This window comes from Amborella trichopoda, chromosome 4, assembly GCF_054954075.1.
Source record: "Amborella trichopoda isolate Santa Cruz 75 chromosome 4, AtrichopodaSantaCruz75HAP2 v2.0, whole genome shotgun sequence".
In the NCBI taxonomy this organism is placed as follows: Eukaryota; Viridiplantae; Streptophyta; class Magnoliopsida; order Amborellales; family Amborellaceae; genus Amborella; species Amborella trichopoda.
In genome coordinates this window covers 55,856,476-55,878,794 of record NC_142339.1, presented here as the reverse complement: position 1 = coordinate 55,878,794, position 22,319 = coordinate 55,856,476, and the positions used below count along the sequence as shown (strand labels likewise).

Sequence of the window (22,319 nt, the reverse complement as noted above, 5' to 3'; positions counted from 1 at the left end):
AAATGCATCAACATCATTTGCATGACTATCTACTGCTGCTTGACAAATCAGCAGAGAAAAACCATTTGAGGAATTAGTGGAAGCAAATCCGTAAGTGCTTGGACAAACAGATTCACAGCCCAAAGCCCACCATAAAAAAGGCTTCAAAAAAACGAATGCTATATGAGGGAGAGTTTTCATCCTGTTCATGAGCAGGTTGTATGTACTGCTCAGTATTAGTGACATTAGACAAAAGAAGATCAAAGGGGGAGTGTTGTTATCAAAATGGGGATTTTGTGTTTTGGATGGAAGTAAATGAGTAAGTCAAATGCATGCATCTTGTGTGTGAGACCCACGAAATCTGGCACAGACAGTTCATCAATAAAAGGGTGTGCAGTGGGAAGAGAAAGGGAAGACAACAGAGCCTTTGAGAGAGTCAGCGATACACAGACTGATACATGGAGAGCACATATAACCAATCCCACGAAATTAAATAAATGCCCAGTCCACAAACTAGCCTAACGGTGATTCAATAAGAGAGATAGAATCTCAAAAGAAACCAGAATATTTTTTTTTGTGTGTGTGTGTGTGTGTGTTCTGCACAAGAAAGTGAAAATCCTGCCAAAAAGGTCCAGTAAGAACAGTGGAGTATGGAAGGCAGAGCAAGTGGTCAACTCCATAGAGACATACTTGGACATTGCACAAACATATATACATACATACATACATATGTATACGAGCCTCCTAGAGAAAACAGAAATTCAGCAGGTAAAGCTCCCAAAGAAAATAAAAAAAAGCAAGGACTGCAAGAGAATATGAAAATCCTTCCAAAAAGGCCAAGTAAGAACAGTTGAGTATGGAAGCAGAGCTTGTGGTCAATTCCATAGATAAAAACTTATATATATATATATATATATATATATATATATATATATAGGAAGAGCCTTCCAGAGAAAACAGAAATTCAGCTGGTACAGCTCCCACCCCACCCCAAAAAAAAAGGAAAAAAAGAAAAGCAAGATCTTGACAAGAAAGTGAAAATCCAGTCAAAAAATCCCAGTAAGAAGAGTTAAGTATAGAAGGCAGAGTAAGTGGTCAACTCCACAGACATACTTTAGCTTCAATTTAGAAATTTTAAGAAAATTGGACACTAATAACCAGTCGTACTCTAAACAGATTCAAAAAATGTTATTCACTCCTTGTAGTGTTGAATTATTCCCCAATGCCATATAAAAAGTATCTCTTCTAAATCTGGCATTGTACAGAGGCAAATCCTCTCATTGTGATGTTATGCTTCAAGCAGAATGCTACTGTGCCTAGCATTAACACCACCAAAAAAACTATCATTGGAGAGTTCACAACAACAAGTACATAACATGCAACAATAAGTTATGAGATCGACAATGAAACTTGGTACTTAAAGCATTGATATAAGTAATCAGAAAAAATCATATTTAAAGTGACAAGTCATTTCTTATGCCAAACTCACAATTTCCTTTCTGTGATCCAAAAGATGGTGTCTCTGACAATCTCATAATCCGGCTAATGTTTCTGAATCCCCTTTAAAATCCAATAAACCTTAGCATCCAAGTTCTTCCTTTTGCCTCAATAAGTTACACCAATTCATTTTCAAGATCTATTTTTGTATGTTGCTGTACAGAAAAAACAAAAGTAACTCCAATAAAAGTGATCCTCATTCTCCTAAGAGGATAACAGGTCCTAACATACCATACAGCAAAAAAATAGAATAACACTAAGGCAGTAGAAGAATAATAACAAGATGAATTTCATAATTTAATTCACTATAATTTGTAAAACAATACACGGCATTGCCTACTAGAGAGAAACAGTGTGCCTGTAAAGCATCTCGTCATCACTCTCTTCTCCTTCATCCTCAGAAGCAAAATCCATTCCGGGCATCTCCAATGGCCCACCCATACAAAATGATGGCCCCACACTCTCAGTTTCAATAAAATCAGCCTGCACTCTCTCCTCAAATCTCCTATCACTGCAATTCAGGAACCAATCCAAGCTACACCGGATCCCCTTAGTCACTAACCTATTGTACCGGGGCTTAATCCTTGACTCTAAACTGTATGTAAAGTATGAAGGAAACTGAACCAGCTCTTGAACTGGTCGCTTCATCTCACTCTTGAAGAAGTAATAACTATTCTTCATCAGCTCAACTCTACAAGCCAATATTTGAGGGCAAGCAACTACCATCTTTGCCACATCTTCAGTTGATATACCACGACCCCTAAGAAACTCCACGGGCTTCAAAATCACTGATTGGTTAAGGCTCACAACCTGAGGCATCTTCTCTACGACCCGAGCAAACCCTTCAGGATCAACGTTAAGCTTTAGTTTGAAGAAATATTGTTGAGAAGAAAGCTTCACCTTTAATGGAAGCCCCAAAATTTGTGGGTATTGCGCAATCACAGTAGCAAGACACTCTCGATGAACCCCAAAACTTAACAAGCTTTCCACATTGGGTTTCATTGATTCCTCCAAATCATAGCCAAGAATATAAGCTCTTTTCTCAAACATTCTTGCTAGAACTTTCTTGGGTAGACCCAAAGAGACCAAATAATCAACAATTGGCTTGATCATGGTGCCTACTCTCATTCCCAATATATATGGGAATTGGGTCATCATAGGACCTATATCCCTTGGACTAACACCTATGCTAACCAAGTAAGCAACCGAAGTACTCATCGTTCCTTCTAGCTTGAATCCAAGAAGCTCCGGATACTTCTGCAAAACATAAGGTATATCTTGTCTCTCTATATCGAGGCCCCGAAGGAATTTGACCACAGGTACAAGCTCCACTACAACACTGGCAAGAAGGACTTGTGGGTAGTTCTTCACCAATTCCCCAAGTTTCGATCTCTGGATCCCAATCTTTTCCAAATAACCCAATACTGGGATCATGTTTTTTCTCATACTACAACCAAGCATAAGTGGATAGGCGTTTATATCATCAATTGTGAGGCCAAGTTGTTGAAGAAATTCAACCCGTTCTCTCATCACTTCAACAGTGGATGGAAGCTCCAGGTGCTCTAATTCATCAGGGATAATACCTAAAGACTTTAGATAGTCGCAAATTATGACCCGAGAGACTAATTTCTCTTTGCGCCCTTGGATCACACCCCATGTCACAGATGGCATTTCATATTCCGGGAATTTACCAGACTGAGTTGACATCGTTCTTCTATGAAGGGGAAAGAGGGAGATTTTCGGTATCCATTGAGCTGCAGATGAGAGAACCCTGACTCTTAACTGCTCCTTTACCGGGTCCTCAGTGCACGAATGGGTTATTCCCCTTGTTGCAGAAATCATTCCATGTTTGGGAAACTGTTGTGAATGCAAAGACAGTGGTTGCAAAGAAATGGAAGTTTTCTGATTCAATTGAGAAAGTGAAGAAAAAGCCCTAATTTTTGAGAAAGCCTTTACCAGCTTCCCATCAACCCCCTGACTACAACCCGGTTTCATTGGTGCCAGTTCGAGGATGAGGAACTTACCAGACTGTGTCCACAAATTCTTTGTGGAATGGTAAACCAAAAACTTATTTATATTCAAATGAGGCAGGGAAGAGAACACCCTAATTTTTGACAGACCCAACGTGAATAAACCATCTCTAAACCATGGGCTTAAGAGCTTTAACACTGAATTAGAGTCTGCTAAATTTGGAGCTTCTCTAACTGACATTGTTGTGACATAAAAGTTGTTCGAGTGGAGATTGAGACCAGGTTTCAAATGAGAAGTTAGGGTTTTTCTTCTAACAAAGGTCGAAACCATTGCAGAAACCCTAGATGATGAGATGAAGTATCAGCAGGGGAAAATAAAGGCCTAGCATTGCAAAGAAATGAAGAGAGGAAAAGATAGGAGAAAAATTAGGGTTTCGATTTGCACCTGAAGAGCAGAGAAAGAGAGAGAGCTCTCTTCAAACTCGGCTCGAGTCATGGGCATGGTGTTCCAGTCCCAATACATTTCACCGAGAGTAAGCACTCTGTTCCCGTTCTAACAACGGTCTAAAGTTTAGTCCCGCGAGTTCAAACTGTACACAACATGAGCGTACTCCCCCTCTCGATTGAACGAATTTAATGTAATGTGAGGATGCTCCGCGCTCTCTCTCATTCATTAGCAAGTCGGGGCATAATAATACATGGGTAGCAAATCGGTTTTGTTTTAGAAAGTCTAAGGAAAAAATGGGACAAAAATAGGAATCACCCAAAAAAAAAAAAGAAAGATAAATTACAAAATTTTGGGATTTATCTCAAAAAAAAATAGAGTGAAAAAAATTAGATATGTAAAGATGGCGTAATACAAGATTATGATTACATTGTTGCCGCAATGCCAAACATATTACAAATTTATTAGGGGCATAAAATGGAACAAAAATAATAATACTTAATGGGAAAAGTTTATATAACATTACAACCTTAAAATGCAGAATCACAGATGTACCTGAAAAATCTATCGGAAATGTTGTTTTAATGTTGAATAAACCCTCTAATCGATCATCTCGACATTGAGATGTATGAATATGAAGAAAAAAAAAGTTTTTGAGTTCCAGAAATATTGCATTTTGTAAAACATTATCTAGACCGTCCATTTTCAAGATTTTCATATATCTATAGATCTACTTGATTTTAACCATTTTTGGAATTTAAAATTTTCTAATTAGGTATGAAAATAGATTTTAAGATAATACTAAGAATTTTTTATAACAAAATTACATGTTATTATAAAATTTTAAGGTGCACCTTAATTAGATTGCATCCATACTTAATACAAGAAGTATATTAGTAAAGGAAAAAATTTATATAAGGTTGCAAACTAAAAATGTAGAATTACAGATGCACCTCAAAAATCCATTGGAAATATTTGTTTTAATATTGAAAAACCCTCTATGGATCATCCCGATATCGAGATGCTTTAATACGAAAAAAAAAAAAAAAGATTTTGAGTCCCCAAAGTAGTGCATCTTGCAATATATTATCTAGACCGGCCATTTTTAAGATTTTGATATGCTCATAGATCTACTTGATTTTAACCATTTTTTGTGTTCAAAATTTTATAATTAGATATAAAAATATATTTTAAGATAATCTTATTAACTTTTTACTCCAAAATTATATATTATGATAAAATTTGGAGGTGTGTCTTACTTGGATTGTTTAAAGTTGAAACTGCACCCATTAGTGAATGACAAGAGCTGTAATTATTCAAAAACATGAAATGGAACTGAAGATGTCAAGTTGGGACACCCAGCACTCCAACCACCTATGCCTTGAGTCCATTCATGAGATAAGGCATTTGGTAATAAAAACACATAAATCATTGTAAAACACAATTAAATTCCACATCCCTAATTTTTATACATTGTCTCCACAAATTTTTATATTTTTTGTTTTTTTATTTTTAATATGCTCGAGTTGTGCCCAAGTACTAGGCTCAGCCAAGGGCCGACTCCAAGTAACTCGTTTGAATCCAAATGGTCCAATACTAAATACCAGCATTTCGAGACTCGACCAAGAGCTCAGGCCTGGGCCGAGTACCTAGCCCGAGGTGAGTCTCGAAATGCTGATGGCAAAAGTACAATTTTTCTTTCTTTCTTTTTCTTGGAGGGATAAATTTGCTGCCCTTTTTTGGTTATTGAAGTTAGAAATTCTCTACCGTTTTTATTTTGGTTTTGCTTATTTGATGAAGGTGAATTTATTACTTGCTTTCCATTTGCAGGAGGAGGTGCTTCTGAGGAACCTAGTTGCATTGGGTAAAGAGTGTGAGAGAGATTTTGGATTTCTTTTGGTCCCACTGTTTCTCTCCTTTCTCTCACTTAAATGAGGCCAATAATTGTTCCTCTGAATTCTCTTCATACTGGGTTAATCCTTTTCTCCCTTTGCCTGTTTTCATAGATTATGAATGTGATAGGAACTGAAATTTCTGTGTGTTACCATGAAGCCAAGAGAGAAGAGGCCTCCCTCTTTCTCTCTCTAAGAGGCCTCTCTCTCTCTCTCTCTCACTCTCTCTCTCTCTCTCTCTCTGAGGTGGGAATGGCAGTTTACTGAAGAATTATGATGAAGCCCACAATGAGTTACTACTCTTGCTGGTTGGATAGAATGTTGGCTTCTGGATCATCCTCATTTACTCAACCCCAATTTTGGGTAGTGACCAAAATGCCACCCAGTACCATGACTGAACAGTAGGGTGTATCATATAGGCTTATGGTGTAAGATAAGGCACAGACATCACTTTGGTGGAGATTCACCTGAACACACTCATCACAGTTATAGTTAATCTCGACCATTCATCATCACGAATGGAGGGTGGCTCTCCCAGTGGTGTAGCACTTATCATAGACCGGTGTACTTTGGACAAAAGAGACTAAGTTATGAAATGACCAAAATACCCTACAATCAGTTTGTCTGATTTGTGGGGTTTCTTGAAATCCTCGCCTCTGTGTTAACGGGTCGGGTCAGGTACGTTATGAAGGGTTGCACTGGAATCCTTGCCAATTCCTACATTTTTCTATGTATGGTGTCTCAAAACAAGTCTGGTAGATTCAGCCGATCTACAAAAAAAAAATTGAAAACTACTCATATTGTGTCCTTCCGATGGTTTTGATTCAAGCTACATGTCAAGTCCAAGTACTTCACCCAGGGGTGGCATTCAAGTTGGGTTGACTAGCCAACCCAACCCGCTAGGTCCTGGTCTGAACCCAGAGGTTGAACCCCATTGATCAAGTCGGGGGACCATTGGAGTCATTTCACTTAAACCTAAACCAGGTGGGTAGGATTTGAGTCTAGATCCATCTTGGCTCTTATCAAGTTAGTCGAGTCCTAGTCAAGGTTTAGGTCCGATGACCTAGATTGGACCACTAGGTTGAAGTTGGGTCTAAGTCAACCCCACCTGAGTCTAAGTCAAAGCCACCATAATTTTATTATTATTTATTTATTTAGATACTAAAACTTCACTAGTGGGCATACATTAAAAATGGGTGAAGGATGCTTTGTTCATTTCAACTATATTGCAAGGGTATTACTGTCATTTCATATTTAGGGCACTCACGTGCGAGGGTTGTAACCATTTATATGGGCTTCCATTAATGCAAGGAAGGTCTCACTCACGCCTTGTTTCTTCTTCTGGTTTTCAAATTTAATGAGAACTGGTCTCCATTCAAATTTCGAAAATAAGTAAATAAAAAAATTGAAACACTTCTCTCTTCAAATTTTAAAAATAATTAACTAAAAATAAATTAATAAATTTAAAAATGCTTTCTGCCGTGTGTAAATGCCCACACGTGTTCTCGTGATTTCATGTGAATCCTTTACATGGTCATCGTCTTTCATGTGATCACATGACCCCAATAATTAATACCCATTTTCAGCATTTATATTTCATTTAATGCCCCCCTCATTCTTACAATCTTCCTTCTATATATATGTGAGTATACAGATGTTTGGCTTGCTTCTCCTCACAAAGCTACTTGCCCTGTTTTTCTCTTATTTTGAAAAGATAAAAGGAGGTTTTTTTTTCCTTGTCAAAAAGGAAAAGGAGTTTTCCTTGAAAATAAATACATTTTGGGTTGAAAAAATAATGAAGCATTTTATCATGGTTAAATTTTCCATGACTCTGATCGTGTCGATTCTTCTACCTTTCTCAGCCGGAAGAAGTGTGCACAAGAATGCAGGTAAATATTGATTATTTTTTTGCTTTTTTCCTTTTTTTTTGCAAAAATTGTTTCGGGATTATCTTTTTATTTTTTTATTTTTTTTGGGGGGGGAATTAACCATTTGTTTTCCATGTTTATTTGGCAGATATCCCTTTTGTTGGTAATGTAAGACATGGCACCGAGACTACAAAGGTCTTAAACAAATGCTTTATGTTATTCTGTAATGAAAAAGGTTTATATAACGCGGAACTATTCGCAGAAGTATGCCCTCTCTCTAGTTCAGTCGGAATGAAATAGATAGTGTAAAACATTACAATCTTATTTTTACAAACAAGATTTCAGCCTTATACGATCCATACATTGTTCTATTATGTTAAAAATAAATACATACATAGATACTTGTGTCATGTTGAATGACCCTAGCAAGTCCCTACCCCAAATGACCTCAAGTAGACTTGGGCCGGGACAACTCTAGCCTATGTTTGGCCCGGACAAGGCCAAAGAGGCTGCGGCCCAAACCCAACTCCATCCTAGTTAGGCCAGGCTAGGTCAAATACAATAAAACTAAAAAAAAGGAAAAGATAAGAAAAAAAAAAAGGGTCAGGCTGTTGTTGACCTGACCCTATCCTCGAGTCGTGGTGTTCAACCCCTCGAGCCACTTTTTGCGGCAAGACCCTAGGTTTTAGTGCCGAGCCAGGGCAGTGCCAACTGTAATCTCCGGGGCAGGAGACCGTAGCTACTCGCAACCCAAATCCTTGAATACACTGATACTGTCTTCATGTGTGAATTATACAGGGAAGTGGATTAGAAGAAAGGAAGGTGAAAGAAAGCATAGAAATAGATGCTTCAGGTTCTAGCCTACCGGATTGCTCTCATGCATGTGGAGCTTGTTTCCCTTGCAAAAGGGTGATGGTGAGCTTCAAGTGCGCCATCGCAGAGTCATGCCCCATTGTGTACAGGTGCATGTGCAAAGGAAGATACTTCCATGTCCCCTCTCACTGACATAACATGCATCCCCCTTTTTCATTGCCATGCACCTGCCTTCATCACATCAAGAGAAGGCCCTCCTCTCTCTCTCTCTCTTTTTTGTTCATTTTTTCCTCTTTCTGTACTTCTTTTCTTTTGAAGACTGTGTACTATAATCCGGGAATTTTGGTTATTTTGAAGTACTCGCAAGTTTATGTATAAAGCTCAGTTTGAATGGAGATTCTCTTTCTCTCTCTTCTTTCTTCTTATTTTCATTAAAAGTCGGGGTGTTGGGCTACCTTTTATTCTACAATTAAAGTTGGTCCTACACTTCAAGTGCCACACGCAGCTTCGGTTTTATAATTCAGGACAATGTGATACATGGAGTATTGAATTGGCCTCGTCATTTATGCAAACTTTTTAAAAAATAATTAATCCAACGTTCCAAGTGCCAGACCGATCTTATCCTCTAAAAAACATTTTAAATGAACTCTCGTCTGGTACTCAAGTGTCTTACAAGCCTAACCTTCCGAAAAAAAGCTTCTTTGAAAACAAGGCTGCAAGGTTCTTGACCACATGCATTTATTCATCAAAAACTAGCCTATATTCTTCCTTGGGGCTGGCTGCATAAAAATACGATAAATGGGTTATTTGTGTGATTGAGGAAGTATTGGGGGCCTATGCCTATGGTCCAAAGGAGGAAATGTAAAATTCCCTAAAAATAAAGGGTACGTTTGGTTTGACAGGAATCTCTCTCTATCTCTCTATGGAGAAAAGTAAAAATAAGAGAGTATGCTTGGTTCCATAAAAATCTATCTCCAAGAGAGAGATTTGTCATTTGTAAGGTCCACCCATGTGAAGCAATTTCATACTATAATAGTTATGAAACTGATTTTTCATATTTATACATTGTTGAGATGTTAGATAGGAAAGTGATTTCCCATGGCAGTTTGCTTTCCCATAGTCTCGTATTTCAAAACTTGGATCGGTGGAGCGGATTGTACATACTTAGATAAATGTCGAATTGGTAGATTGTTGATCTAGATCGCGACTGCCGAGTCACTGGTCCAAAAAATATCAATTAATAAATAAAACAAAATAGAAAATAAAATTATTGGGTGGTATTTAAGGGGAACCAGTCCAGTTCTAACTTATTCCCATCCGAATCAACAATTTGGATAAAAAATCGCTAGATTTGGAAAGACTGACATGAAAATCTGGTCGTCGGCTGGCAACTCTTTTTCGGATAAATATTTCGCACAAACCACCTGTACCCAAAAAGATAATATGCTTGGGATATAAGGGTGAGGCTCTAAACAATCAAATTAAGACGCACTTCAAAAATTTAGTAGAAGGAATGGTTTCGAGGTTAAAAAAACCCTTAATTCAATCATTTCGATCTCAAGATGTATAAATATGAGAAAACATATGTTTTAAGTCTTGAAAACAATGCATCTTGTAACATATTATCTAGACCGCCAGTTTTTAAAATTTTCAAGTGTTCATAGATCAGCTTAGTCTCTATGATTTTTGCATTTGTAAATTTAATAATTAGATATGAAATAAATTTTTAAGTATAAAGATTTATGATGCTAAAAGAATATATTTTGGTACTATTTAAAGGTGAGTCGTATTTTGCTTGTTTAGGGCCTCGGCCTTATACAAACCCCACCCAATTTGCATATCCCCCCAATTATAGAGTGGAGAGTTTTCACAGATCCGAGGTCATTGCAAATTTAAAAATTATGGAAGTGCCCCTAAGAAAAGAGAAATACTCCTACGCAATCGAAGTTTGGGCTGGTAATGAGTCGGGCCTGGACTGGCCCCGCTAGCCATGGCTTTGGGCTGACCTTGGTCCTTATAGCATTTACCCGAGCCCGTCTAAGACTAGGATGAGGCAGCCCTAGGGTTAGGGCTGGCAATGAGTTGGGCCTTGACTAGCCGGGCTAGCCTTGGCTTTAGCCCGACCTTGGTCACTACAACATTTACTCGAGCCCGCTGCTGAGGCGACCCTAGGGCATGCTAAGCGTTTGGGTTGGCTTGGCTGGGTCTAATACAACCAAATAAGATAAAGATAAAAAAAAAAGGGGAACAGATGCATTTTAATCTTTTTTATACAAATCATTTTAAGCTAAAATTTTAAGCATATATACTTGACACCACAACGCACCATATAAAACTTTAAAAAATATTTTTGAAGGGCATTTTGGTTATTTTTAATTTTAAAAAAATATTTTTTATATATAGAAAAAAGCTATCAATAGGTTGTAGCTATAATGAATATATGTGGATTCACAAACGTCGGATCTTTGATCAGATGGTTTAAAATTTACATCACTATTTACATTTTAACTTTTTTTACAAATCACATCAAGATGTCACTTTGAGCGTATGTATTAAAAATAGGGCTCACAAGAAAACGGTATAAACAAATATTTAAATTTTAAAATGATTAAAATAATCTTGAAAATAATGGGTGTAATTTAGTTATTTTAAATTTTTAAAAATATATTTTTTAAACATAGCGTGCTATGGTGTCAAATATATCCACCTAAAGGAAAGGAAAGGAAGATCTTTCATTAGAGGTGTAATGATGAAGTATTCTTCCACTATGCAACCTATAGGTAGCATTGTATATAGTATTTTTTAGGTCCCTTTAATTCCCACCTAATAAATTCTTATTTAAATTTTATTTTATTATATTTATTTTTATATATTTTTTAGACCACCCATTCAGACCGATCCAATCCCAATTTAGATAAACGATCCAATCATTCAACACAGATTTGTAGGCGAACAATCCATTCCATTGATCGAGGTTTTAAAACATTGCTACTGCAAAACCTAATGGAAGCGATAACGCGATTGTAAAAATAATTTGTTGCTCTCCAATGAACCAAAAGGCATACCTAAACAATACAGCTAGTAAAAATATGAAAAACCCAATGGCAATTGTTTAGTTGAAATCATTGATACAAGTTGCAGCTAGAATCAAAACTCAAAAAGTTATGGATTAAAACCCAGTTTACTATGATCCACTCCGAGGCTCATTTCTTCCTTTTTATTATTATTATTATTATTTATTTATTGACAGTAAAATGGTATTCGTTGAAACTTGTAAGAAAATCAATGGTTCACTTCTTATTTCCCTAGTCAATATTTGGATACGAGATCACCACGTATAAAGGTGAACAATAAAAGCGTAGTAATTGTTTTGTTTTTGGAATTGTTTAAAATTTAATGTCTTCATGTATTTAATCAAAAGGATCCGTGGCGCAATGGTAGCGCGTCTGACTCCAGATCAGAAGGTTGCGTGTTCGATTCACGTCGGGTTCAAATTGTTTTTTGTCCATTTTCGTTTAAGGCGCAAAAATATTTTATTTTCGTTTCTTTATTGTTTAAGGCCCAAAAAGATTTTATGCTCCTTTGGGATCATATTGTCTCTACGATCTCTCGTATATTTCTATTAACTCTCTATGGTAACTTTTAATTTAAAAACAAGTTTAGAATCCATTTGATTCTCCACCAAATTTTAATTTGAAGTCTTTTAAAATAGGACATGGTTTCTACGAGTCCCCAAAGGGCCCAAACTCATATGTGGACATGTGGGATCCATTTTTGAAATAAAATTTGACCATAATTCTAAAGGAATATACAATCTCTAACATAAAGATCATTATTTTGTAAAAAAAAAAAGAAAAAATTTTAAAACTAAAAATGATATATTATTACGAAAAATTATAGGCACCTACCCTTGAACCTACTTTGTTAGGATGCCACCCCCAAATATTTTGTAAACCAATCTCCTAAACCCTAAATTTGTTATGTTCACGGCCACCCCCAAAGGAAAAAAATAAGTTTTCTTTGGACTAAATAATCATCTTTTTAGGCCATGTTTTTCACTTCCTCTCTCTATCATCTACTATCCGGTACAGAATATGCCAGTCCGGCAACTTGATATAGAGCCGGGCTGACACATTTTTTTTTTTTTAGGTCTTATGCCTCTAATTTTTTGTCTTTGATAATTTTTATATTGACTTTTTTTAGTTCTTTCTTTTTTGTGGGTTTAGACTGATCTTCTTGTGATGATTTTGGTTTACAATAGTTTAAAAAAATAAATACTACATTCCATCTTACTCAACAACTGTTTTTTTATTACTACTTTATAAAAAACCCATTGCTTGATGCTGATTCAAAGAGCATTTGATGCAAAATGCTGTTCATATGGTCCATTATTTCTGATATCTAGATATAACATGTTGCTTATATAGTATTTGAAGATGATGATGAAATGATACATTCAAGGAATCAAACAATAAAATTTGAGTAAAACAGCTGGCATGAATTTGAGAAAAGAAGCATGGCGATCTTTATATACTTTCCCTTTTTTATCTTGAGGTTAAGATGGAGGTTTTTTAACTTCAAAACACTCTTTTCTATTAGATATTTACGGTGCACTTTACTTCAAGAATATAAGTTAACATTATTGTATGAACTTTTTTAAAAAAAATAAAATAAAAAAAAATTTATATATACCCTAAAATTGTATTTTTTAGGCATACGTTCCCCCAACACCTCCCCTTTCTTTCCCAAAATATTTTTAATATTACACTGTCAATCTCAAAACTATTTAGTTTTAAATCCACCCCTCAAGATAAAAAAATGATTTTGTTTTTTACCAAAATACCTTCATTTTAACCCACATTCTTTCTCCCATAATGTGATGACCGGCTTTTGATCTTTAAAATGTGTTGAAGTGGTTTAGATTAAAATTGTGACGGTACATCACAAAATGTGCCAAACCAGTTTCTATATTTAAATTGTGCTGGTCCAACATATTTTGTGTCGGACCGGATTGGTTTAAAAAGAAAAAGTGGGAGCTTGATACGAAAAAGAGAGGGGTTCAAATGTCAATATTTGGGTCTTAAAAAAAGCAACTCTTTTACGTAGTGGATGCAAGAATAGTGTAGTAGAATCGTACTGGAGTTAATAGCAAGTGGGGCTGCCAACTCGACCAGCCCGAGAGTTCTGGCCCGACATGAGGCTCGGGAAGCCCGAATTTGGCTCGGGCTGGCCCCATAAGGCTTGGCTTGGAAATATGCCCAGTAAGAGCCGGCGTGACAAAACCTCAAATTTTGTACAAAAGTCAGGCCTGCCCTGGGTAAGGCCCAAAAATGCCCAAAAGGGTATGCAGAAGCCCGGCCGGGATTGTAAAGTCCTCGTCATGCCTATTGGGCCAGGCCCGGCCCAAACCAAGCCTGGGCTTTTTTCTTTTTTTTAAATCTTTGTCCCCAGAATTTTTTTATTTGAAGTACGGAAAAAAATTGCTAATTAATTTAAAATAAAATTAAAACCCCTTTAAAGCATTGACAAAAAAAAATACTACAAAAAAAGAAACAGTTGAGTACAGACCTTTTTGGCGTTTCTCTCTCATAGTTCAATTTTCGGTTTTCAGTTTTCTCTCTCATCAACATGACATCAAGCCCCATCACTTTTTCTCTCTCAAAATCCATTCTCTTTCTCAAAACCTATTTTCTAATTTATTTGGTATGAAAATCCATTATCTTTCTAAAAACCCATTTTCTAGTTTATTTGGTCTCTCCAAAACTCATTTCAAGAAGAGAAGGGCAAGAATGTTTTCAGGCCTTTTGGACCAGCCCTTTAAAAGCCCGATAATCGTAGTCCTCATGACATTGAAAGAGGCTAGAAGTACATATTCAAGCTAGCCACAAAAAGAGAGACTCATAAATATATATCCCAAATATTCACAAAAAGATCTCCTTATACATCAAAAAGAGTACAAAAAAAAAAAAACAAAATGAGAGAGAGAGAGAGAGAGAGCTCTAATGGACCGGACTTTATTTCGGCCGGGCTGTGACATATTCTGCTTTACTGGCCAACCCAACCCGTTGTGTTAAAAAGGGAGTTTTCCGTGCCACACGTTAAAAGCCCGGCTCGGTCCAATAGCCATTTTACTCTATGCGTTCGCTCAGCCCGATCCATTAACACAACTAATAAGAAAGTATCAAACAACTTCAATAAAAAAATTCCTAATTGCAATATCTAAGCACTTTTTTAAAAAGAAAATATCTCGATTGAATAGGAACCATCCAAATTTTAGATAGTAAGATCTAAGTGTTCGAAAACTCAAACTTCAAATTTGTTTTTTTGTTTATAATAATCATAAATAGCTTCCAAATTTTCAAATTAAAAAACACAGAGTACACGTGCTCGAAAGCCAAGGGGTTACATGTTAAGGTATTTATTGTCCGTCCGATTTCATCCCACGAAAATGGGTGGGCGGCCTACATTGTGCTATTCATCGGTTGAGGTCACTCACCAAAACCAGTAAAGGGACGTTTGATAACGGTGAATATTTTGGGAAAGTCCCCGACTTCTCATCAACTATATAGCTTTCCCTAGTTTGAAAACAGAAAAAAAATTCGAAAGTCGAAGCCACCATATTCCCCAAAATGCTGTTTCAAATGGGAAAGTTGCGGAACATGGGTAACCCGGCTCTACAACTTTCACGGAAAGTTAAACGGGCAAGAACTCATCCGGGCGGGAAAACGTTCATCAACGCCGGGGACCCTGGTTCCATCTCTCTAACCCTTTCTCACTCAAAACCCTAGCAACTCAATAGTCCATTGCCACTCGCCCCAACGAAGGTCAACCCTCCCGCAACTCCTGTCCTCCTCGTCTCAGGTCTATTCCCCTCATCGCCCCTATTGCTGCAAGCTAAGAGCGCAGAGAAAGCTACAGTGAGTCCTTTTAGTTTTTTAATTTTTTAGAGCTCAACAAATACAATCCCAGATCTAAATGAGATTTTATTTCTGATTTACGTTCTTGCTTTTCTGATTAATCTCAAACAAGATTAATCCCAAGCCTACAGAGAGATTTTTTATTTGATTTTTTATTTATTTATTTTTTAAAACTGGTTACACACAGAGAAGAATACCCCCATATTCGCAGAGTTTATTTATCATTTATGTTTTATTTTTCTAGTTTGTCACATAAATTTTGATGTGGGTTTTCTGTTTATTGAGAAGTACCATTTGGGGCTCGAGAGTTTGATTAGTTTGATTTTGTATCTACTATGTAAAATTTTTTGGGCTTTAGGTGTTTGATTAATTGATCTTTGTTGCTATCATTGTTAATGTTGTTTTTGTGGTGTGTCATTGAACTAATTTTCATTTGGTTTTATGAGTTAATAATCTAAGTATTCTTTTATTCTTTTTATTTTTATTTATTGATGAAAGCTTATTTAGGAGGTTGTAAAACCGGGTTCTGTTTTATTGTCATTTGCTTATATAATTTATGGGGTGTTTTCTGTTATTTGGTTTTTGTACTTATTGGGTTGAAAGTTATGGAGGAATATCTTTTGCAGAATGATATATTCTTGGGTTTTTCCAGTTACTTTTGCTATGGGTTTTAATTTTGTTATGCTGTTGTTGAATGACATTATCTCTCACTGGGTAATAGAAAGCTGTGAAATTGAAATTTTTAACTGTGTTTACTTAATTATGTATGTGACAAGATCATTCTAGATTGAACTGGGATGTTTGTCATATAATTCAATTTGGAAGTTGTAAGTTTGAACACAACAGCAAAACAAAAAAGAAGTTGTAAGTTTGATAATACATATTATTCGGTACATACAATGTTGTGTTATGCTTGTATACCAAGCATTCAAAGTTTTGAGATTAGTATATTTAGCTATGCAATTTATTGATGTTGTTCTTGTAGTAAAATTATTTGTAATACTTCTCTAATTTTAACCCGCCCGGATCATGTAAAATATCGAGGCTTAAGAATTCTCTAATTTATTGATGTTTTTCTTGCTTTGTAATATTCATAAGCAATTTAGTTCTTTTAGTCTCTATATTATTTTTCATGTCTCTTGCTCGTTGATTTCACATATATAAAAATTGCGGAAGTATCATGATTGGGAACATACTTTTAGTTTCACTTGGCTTAAGAATTCTGTGTGATTAACTCCACCTCTCTGGTTCCTTATACTTGTTGCAATTTTATTGAGGCTATTTCTTAAGTTACATAGATGTGAGATTAAATTTCAATTTTAACCATACATTGTAAGAAATGCATTAGTTAGGTAGTAGCAAGAAAATCTTATTAATGTATTCTTATTAAAAAATATACATTACACACATCATCAAATAATGGAAATTCATAATGAACGGTTAAATCAGGCTGTTTCGTGCTTCCCAGCATCAACATTACCAAACACTCGAAAATAGCAGCATCGCAGTTTATGAAACAAGGTTCCCAGCTTTCAGACCAATTCTCACTTTCTCCCAGATTCGAGGAAAGTTAGCTGCTAGAAGAATCCCAGGGAAACTGCAGAGAAAGTTATCAAACACACCCTAAAAGTCATGGACATTTTGCACTTTTTATTTTAACTCTTATTCTTCTTTTAGAGAAGATTTACATTGTCTTTTCCTTTGAAAAGAACGATATATTTTATTTCTACGCTTTTCAGGACCTATTTAGTAATGGCAATGCCTAGTTTTGCTCTAAAGCCGTAAAAATAGCAGCGGATTAGTGGCTAGACACTCTGGTTCAACATATTATTGAAAACCCACTTCCCTTTTTCTCAACTACTTGTTATATTTGAATGATTGAGTTCGGCTGCTGATTCAGTTGATTTTACTGGTAAGACCCACTTCCTTTCATTTTTAAATTCTTGGCTATCCTCTTGAGGAATAGTGATTTTATGTCTGCTTTTAATAAATGGTCGTTTTCTTTTTGTTTTTAATTTTTTTTTGGTTGAGTTTTGGTATGTAGATTTGATGGTGAATTTGAATCGACACTGGCTTTAGGCCTATCCTCTTGAGAAATAGTTAGTTTGGTTTTCTTTTTAGTATTAAGGCGAGCTTTTGTAGTATTATTTTATTTTTTAATTTATAGCTTTGGTGGTGGACTCGAAAGAAAATGAGTTCAGAGCAGATGTTTATTTGGCCTGGAAACCTGGATGTTATGCCATCTATATACCCTTTAAAGAAAAATATCGAAAACGTAATTCATGGATAACTAGTTAACTGTTTGTGTTAAGATGTGAATTCAAGGGTGTTTCAGTTTCATTTGGTTTGTGAAATGATTCTATCAATTGGGTCGTCACCTATGCAGAAATTAGAAGCTGAAATTCAAAAAACAAAGAGACAACCCAAGGTGGAGAAATCAGAGAAATGATAAAGACTATAGTTGTACATTTATAGAAAGAAATAGTTTTTCTATTAAGATTTTTTATCAGTTTACAACACTGGGTAGCTCCCAATGAATGAATGTCCGTTTTGGATTGATTAGTTTAAGATGACTTCCTTTGAGGCGCATTGGTTCTGTTTCTATATTGAATGGATCAACCATTATGTAGAAGTCTCCTCAAAAACTATTATGTAGAATTTTCAGTAAATATGAGCAATGGGCCTGAACCGAGTTATGTTTCTTACAAGTTTCAGCCTGATTTATTTTTCTAGGCCTGCTCTATGGATACAAGGAATGGTCCTGATGCTACACCAGATACTTTTGTTCAATCCTTTTTTGATTCAGCACCACCTTTAAAAGACAGCCACCGTGTGGCTCAATCGATAAAGGAATTTATTGATAGGAATTCCATATGTGCAGGCAAGTAGGGTTGTATTCGTATACACCCTTGATTATCGAGATAATAATTGAGTGACTGTGTCTAAACCATAGATTTGATTATTTTTATATAATTTACAGTGAATGGAAGAATAAGAAGGGTGGTTTGTGTTACTTCTGGGGGTACCACTGTTCCTTTGGAGCAGCGGTGTGTTCGTTACATTGACAATTTTAGTTCAGGTCACCGAGGAGCTTCATCTACTGAGTATGTTTCTTTATCTCTTTTCCCAAAAAAGAAAGGGTTTTGCTATGGGTATTCTTCTTTGATAACTATGCCGTATGGGTCTGATTCACCTAATTTTTCAAAATGCTAAATTGTGTGTGAACTTCCAGATACTTTGTGAAGGCTGGATATGCAATCATCTTCCTTCATAGAAGGTGAGAAAAATGCATGTGTGCCACTATGTCATCTTGTTAATATATGGTTCATTTTAGATGCATGGTGGTCAGTTATATTTCTTTTGCATTCTTATGCAGGGGAACTTATCAGCCTTATCGTAGATCTCTACCGGAGGATACACTTTTGGATTGTTTTGAGCTCACCTCTGGGTCGCAAATTCAAGGTCTCTACAGTCTCAATAATCTTCAATATCACAACTCAGAAGCTATTTATATCCTGGTGATTTTATAGTGTTTCTTTTTATTATACTCTCAAAAGGAATGGTTATGGTGTTTTTTTTTTTTCTTCTCCCTAAAGGAATGGTTATCGGTCCAAATTCCAAAAGTTTCTAGCAGGCTGATTGGTGAACAGCACTTGAAATTATTCCATTTCTACTGTAGCTCTGTGTCACCTATGATCGCAGAGACCCTTCAGTTTAAGGCTTTGCCAATAAGTGTTGATTTTTTGCAGTACTTTCTCAACTATCCACTCTTTGCCTTGCACCTGGGGTTTTCACTGAACTCTGTTTTGTATTTCAGCACGTTCATCTCATGCTGAAGGATTGGAGAGGGCAATAAGAGATCACCAGGCTGTATGCAGCATACCTTTTATTCTTTTTGTTTATCACACATTGACTACGTCTAATGAATACTTTTTTTAGGTTTCTAATGTTTCGATGTTTCATTTGCTGACCCATTTGCATTAGAATCTATGTGTTTGTTGGAGGAGAAAAAAATCATTAGGGAGTTTCTTCTGATGCAGGCAGTGGAAGCAGGGTGTTTACTAAGGATTACTTTTACCACTATCTTTGAGTATCTTCAGGTAGTCAGATTTCCATGACATGTTTCAAGTTGCTAAGGCCGTATATTGAGAAATTTGATATTGATCATAATGTGTATCAAAATTCAAACTAAGGCTGTACATTGAGATATTTGATGTGGATTATTACTTAATGCATTTCAGGTATTTGTCAGTGAAATTATGTTCTTTTCCAATTGTGCATAAAATATCTCTTGAACCATTCCCGTCTTAAAGCAAAAATATATGTAAAATGAATGGATTGTCTCTATTGCAGGATATAACCCTCCAAAATCTTCAAGTATTTCATAGATACACTTATGTTGTGTCTTAGCTTTTAATTTGATTGGTTTGTGTATTAGTCTGATGAAGTCAGTATTGATTACCCACTTCCAGTGATTTATAGTCAGGAAGTCCAAAACTTTACAGCCCATGCACATGCACACATATGTGTGCGTATGCATGACAAACATACACTCATAGTGCTTATATGAGCTTTAGATTTGTGGAACGACCATGGGTGCTACACCTAGCTGCTTCTAGCTTAAATCAAATATGAGGAAACCTTGGATACATTCACCTTTTTTACCATGACTTCCCTACTAGATTTAATTTGTTAAATGATCCAATGGTTTTTGCAGTGATATCTTCTTTATCAGCCTATCCAGCTTTAGAACATACTTAATTTAAGAAAATCACTTGGCCGTATCCCACTTAATGCATATGCATCAGCAATTATGAATGCATTTACCTTATTATTGTTTAGTTGGTTTTAAAGTTTGATTGACTAATGTATTGTGTATTCGTTCTTTTTGGGTAAGTTGGTTGGTGGATTGCATTATGTGCATATATCACTTTAAGCTTCAAATTTTTTTTTTTCACTCTAAAGTTAATACGACGTATATATATTTTAGCCAGACCATCTGATAAATTGAATGAGCTCTTTTCTAATGCAAGAAAGAATTTCCCTTATTTCAGATTTTACGCATGGTTGCAACATCAATGAACAGTCTTGGGACACATGGAATGTTTTATCTTGCTGCAGCGGTGTCCGACTTCTATGTTCCTTGGGATTCCATGGTAGGAGAGATTGTCTTTTAGATATATGATCGAGGAAAGTAAACTATAACTCGATGAGATTGGTAAAATGGCATCTTCTTGGAGAAACATGTTACCTAAAATTTTTCAATCATGAGAAGGAAAAATATTGTACAATGGTCTTAACAATACTATTTGTGACATCTTGTAGTCTCTCTATTATCCTTACAAAAGAAAGACATAGGATTTTTTATGATTTCTGATTTATGTGTAGGCAGAGCATAAAATACAGTCTGGAGCTGGTCCTTTGGATATGAGCCTGGCTCCAGTCCCAAAAATGCTCTCAATGTTGAGGAAAGAATGGGCTCCAATGGCCTTCTGTATCTCCTTCAAGGTTACCCCTTCCCCAACCACCACCCATCTTATTGAATTGTTTTTGGTTAATGCTCTCTCTCTCTCTCTCAGTTCTGTGTTTTTGGTTAATGAATTTTTCCGTTTTAGGAATATTGATTTTGCCTGAATTACTTGTTCCCAGCTCTATGTTTTCTGAGAGATAATGTTTACAAATGTTGGTTACTGGTAAATCCTGGAATGCGTCTGATTTTTACTTGTGTAATGACATCATGGAAACTTGATTCTATTTGTTTGTTTCTTCATTGGCCTTTCAGCTAGAGACAGATGCTAAGATTTTGTTAGAGAAAGCCAACATAGCGTTGAGGAAGTACAAAGTGCATATGGTTGTGGCCAATGAGCTCTCGACTCGTAAAGAGCAAGTCATAGTCATCACCGGCAATGATGTGATCACTGTTCAGAGAGAGAATCCCCACTCCGATGTGGAGAAGCCACTCGTGGACCTCATTGTGGAGCGACACATGGCGCACACTCAGCAGTCAAGTGATTTGAGCTCTATCTAGTCAGTCCCTTGTGCCAAAGCTACAAAATTAAAATCAGATTCTTTTTATTTCTTTTCTTTGTCCAAATAAAATGGTCAAGTGGAAATAATTGACCTGTTCATGAAAATGTATAAAATGTTCAAATTTTCCTATAGATGTTGGGAAATTTTGTGCGCAGCGCAACTTTACCCTAGTGGTTCTTTGTAATATTTTGGCAAAGCTGAATAATTCTTTGTAATTGAAGAACAGAGAAGCTACAGCAGTTTTCACTAGCTTCCGATCATACTCACACATGATCGCATATATTCTGCCCCTTTGTTGCTTCCAGTGAAGTGATTGGAGCTTTCTCAAGTACTGGCTCAACCAGTCAGTAGAAAACAAACATGAAAGGAAAATTGTTTCATGCGGGTTGGACCGCATTTTTACATATGCCGTCCAAAAAGTGTAAAGCATCTATTTTAAAGATGGATGCAAGTAGGTGTTCTATCTAAACACAATGGAAACTAATGGTCCAGATGTTTTCTTACTAGAATTATTATTTTTAGTTTTTAAAATTTATTTATTTATTTGTATTCATGATCTCCATATTAAAGATTACATGTCCTTAAAATTAAGTCTTAAAATCCATCTCAAAAATAGATTTATTAAGGGGTACAGTTGGCATACGGATGCATTTGTAGCTGTAGAGGTAAGGTGCACTTTCATATTTTATAATGGTATATAATTTTGATGTAAAATGTTCTTAGGATTATCTCAAAATCTATTTTTATATCTAGTTATAAAATTTTAAATTTGAAAAATGGTTGAAATCAAGTAGATCTATGAACATATGAAAATCTTGAAAATGGACAGTGTAGATAATATATTGTAAACTATACTATTTATGAGATTTAAAATCTTTTTATTTTTCATGGTTATACAACTCGATGGC

At 35.9% G+C, this 22,319-nt stretch overlaps 3 protein-coding genes and 1 non-coding gene across 6 annotated transcripts; 3 read left to right on the top strand and 1 right to left on the bottom strand.

The window, feature by feature from the left end:
* Positions 1-1,577: 1,577 nt before the first annotated feature.
* LOC18422190 (Mitochondrial transcription termination factor family protein) lies at positions 1,578-3,934 on the bottom strand. Its single transcript, XM_006827003.4, has one exon. It carries the CDS (start codon positions 3,775-3,777, stop codon positions 1,816-1,818), a length of 1,962 nt encoding a protein of 653 aa, XP_006827066.1. The 5' UTR covers positions 3,778-3,934; the 3' UTR covers positions 1,578-1,815.
* A 3,515-nt stretch (positions 3,935-7,449) lies between these two features.
* LOC110007085 (protein EPIDERMAL PATTERNING FACTOR 2) lies at positions 7,450-8,856 on the top strand. Of its 3 annotated transcripts, none has more exons than XM_020666071.2 (3): positions 7,450-7,672; positions 7,800-7,846; positions 8,450-8,856. In XM_020666071.2, exons 1-3 carry the CDS (start codon positions 7,579-7,581, stop codon positions 8,654-8,656), a joined length of 348 nt encoding a protein of 115 aa, XP_020521730.1. In that variant the 5' UTR covers positions 7,450-7,578; the 3' UTR covers positions 8,657-8,856. The 3 variants fall into 3 exon arrangements, with proteins under 3 accessions (XP_020521730.1, XP_020521736.1, XP_020521726.1); XM_020666077.2 differs by having other exon boundaries at positions 7,455-7,672; positions 7,800-7,819; XM_020666067.2 differs by having other exon boundaries at positions 7,455-7,672; positions 7,800-7,915.
* A 3,028-nt stretch (positions 8,857-11,884) lies between these two features.
* TRNAW-CCA (transfer RNA tryptophan (anticodon CCA)) lies at positions 11,885-11,956 on the top strand. Its single transcript has one exon. It is a non-coding gene; the product is annotated as a tRNA-Trp (tRNA).
* Positions 11,957-14,908: 2,952 nt separating this feature from the next.
* Positions 14,909-21,660, top strand: LOC18422188 (phosphopantothenate--cysteine ligase 2). Its single transcript, XM_020664504.2, has 10 exons — positions 14,909-15,381; positions 18,115-18,262; positions 18,362-18,485; positions 18,614-18,658; positions 18,758-18,843; positions 19,199-19,251; positions 19,422-19,481; positions 20,436-20,537; positions 20,770-20,889; positions 21,164-21,660. The coding sequence occupies exons 2-10, from the start codon at positions 18,124-18,126 to the stop codon at positions 21,407-21,409; spliced, it is 975 nt and encodes a 324-aa protein (XP_020520163.2). The 5' UTR covers positions 14,909-15,381; positions 18,115-18,123; the 3' UTR covers positions 21,410-21,660.
* The last annotated feature ends 659 nt before the right edge of the window (positions 21,661-22,319 follow it).

Coding starts and splice junctions, on each gene's coding strand:
- LOC18422190 (XM_006827003.4), bottom strand. CDS start 3,777: ATGGTTTCGACCTTTGTTAGAAGAAAAACCCTAACTTCTCATTTGAAA.
- LOC110007085 (XM_020666067.2), top strand. CDS start 7,579: ATGAAGCATTTTATCATGGTTAAATTTTCCATGACTCTGATCGTGTCG. Junction 7,673..7,799: donor AAGTGTGCACAAGAATGCAG/GTAAATATTGAT, acceptor TTTATTTGGCAG/ATATCCCTTTTGTTGGTAAT. Junction 7,916..8,449: donor ACGCGGAACTATTCGCAGAA/GTATGCCCTCTC, acceptor TGAATTATACAG/GGAAGTGGATTAGAAGAAAG.
- LOC18422188 (XM_020664504.2), top strand. CDS start 18,124: ATGGATACAAGGAATGGTCCTGATGCTACACCAGATACTTTTGTTCAA. Junction 18,263..18,361: donor TAGGAATTCCATATGTGCAG/GCAAGTAGGGTT, acceptor TATAATTTACAG/TGAATGGAAGAATAAGAAGG. Junction 18,486..18,613: donor CGAGGAGCTTCATCTACTGA/GTATGTTTCTTT, acceptor GTGAACTTCCAG/ATACTTTGTGAAGGCTGGAT.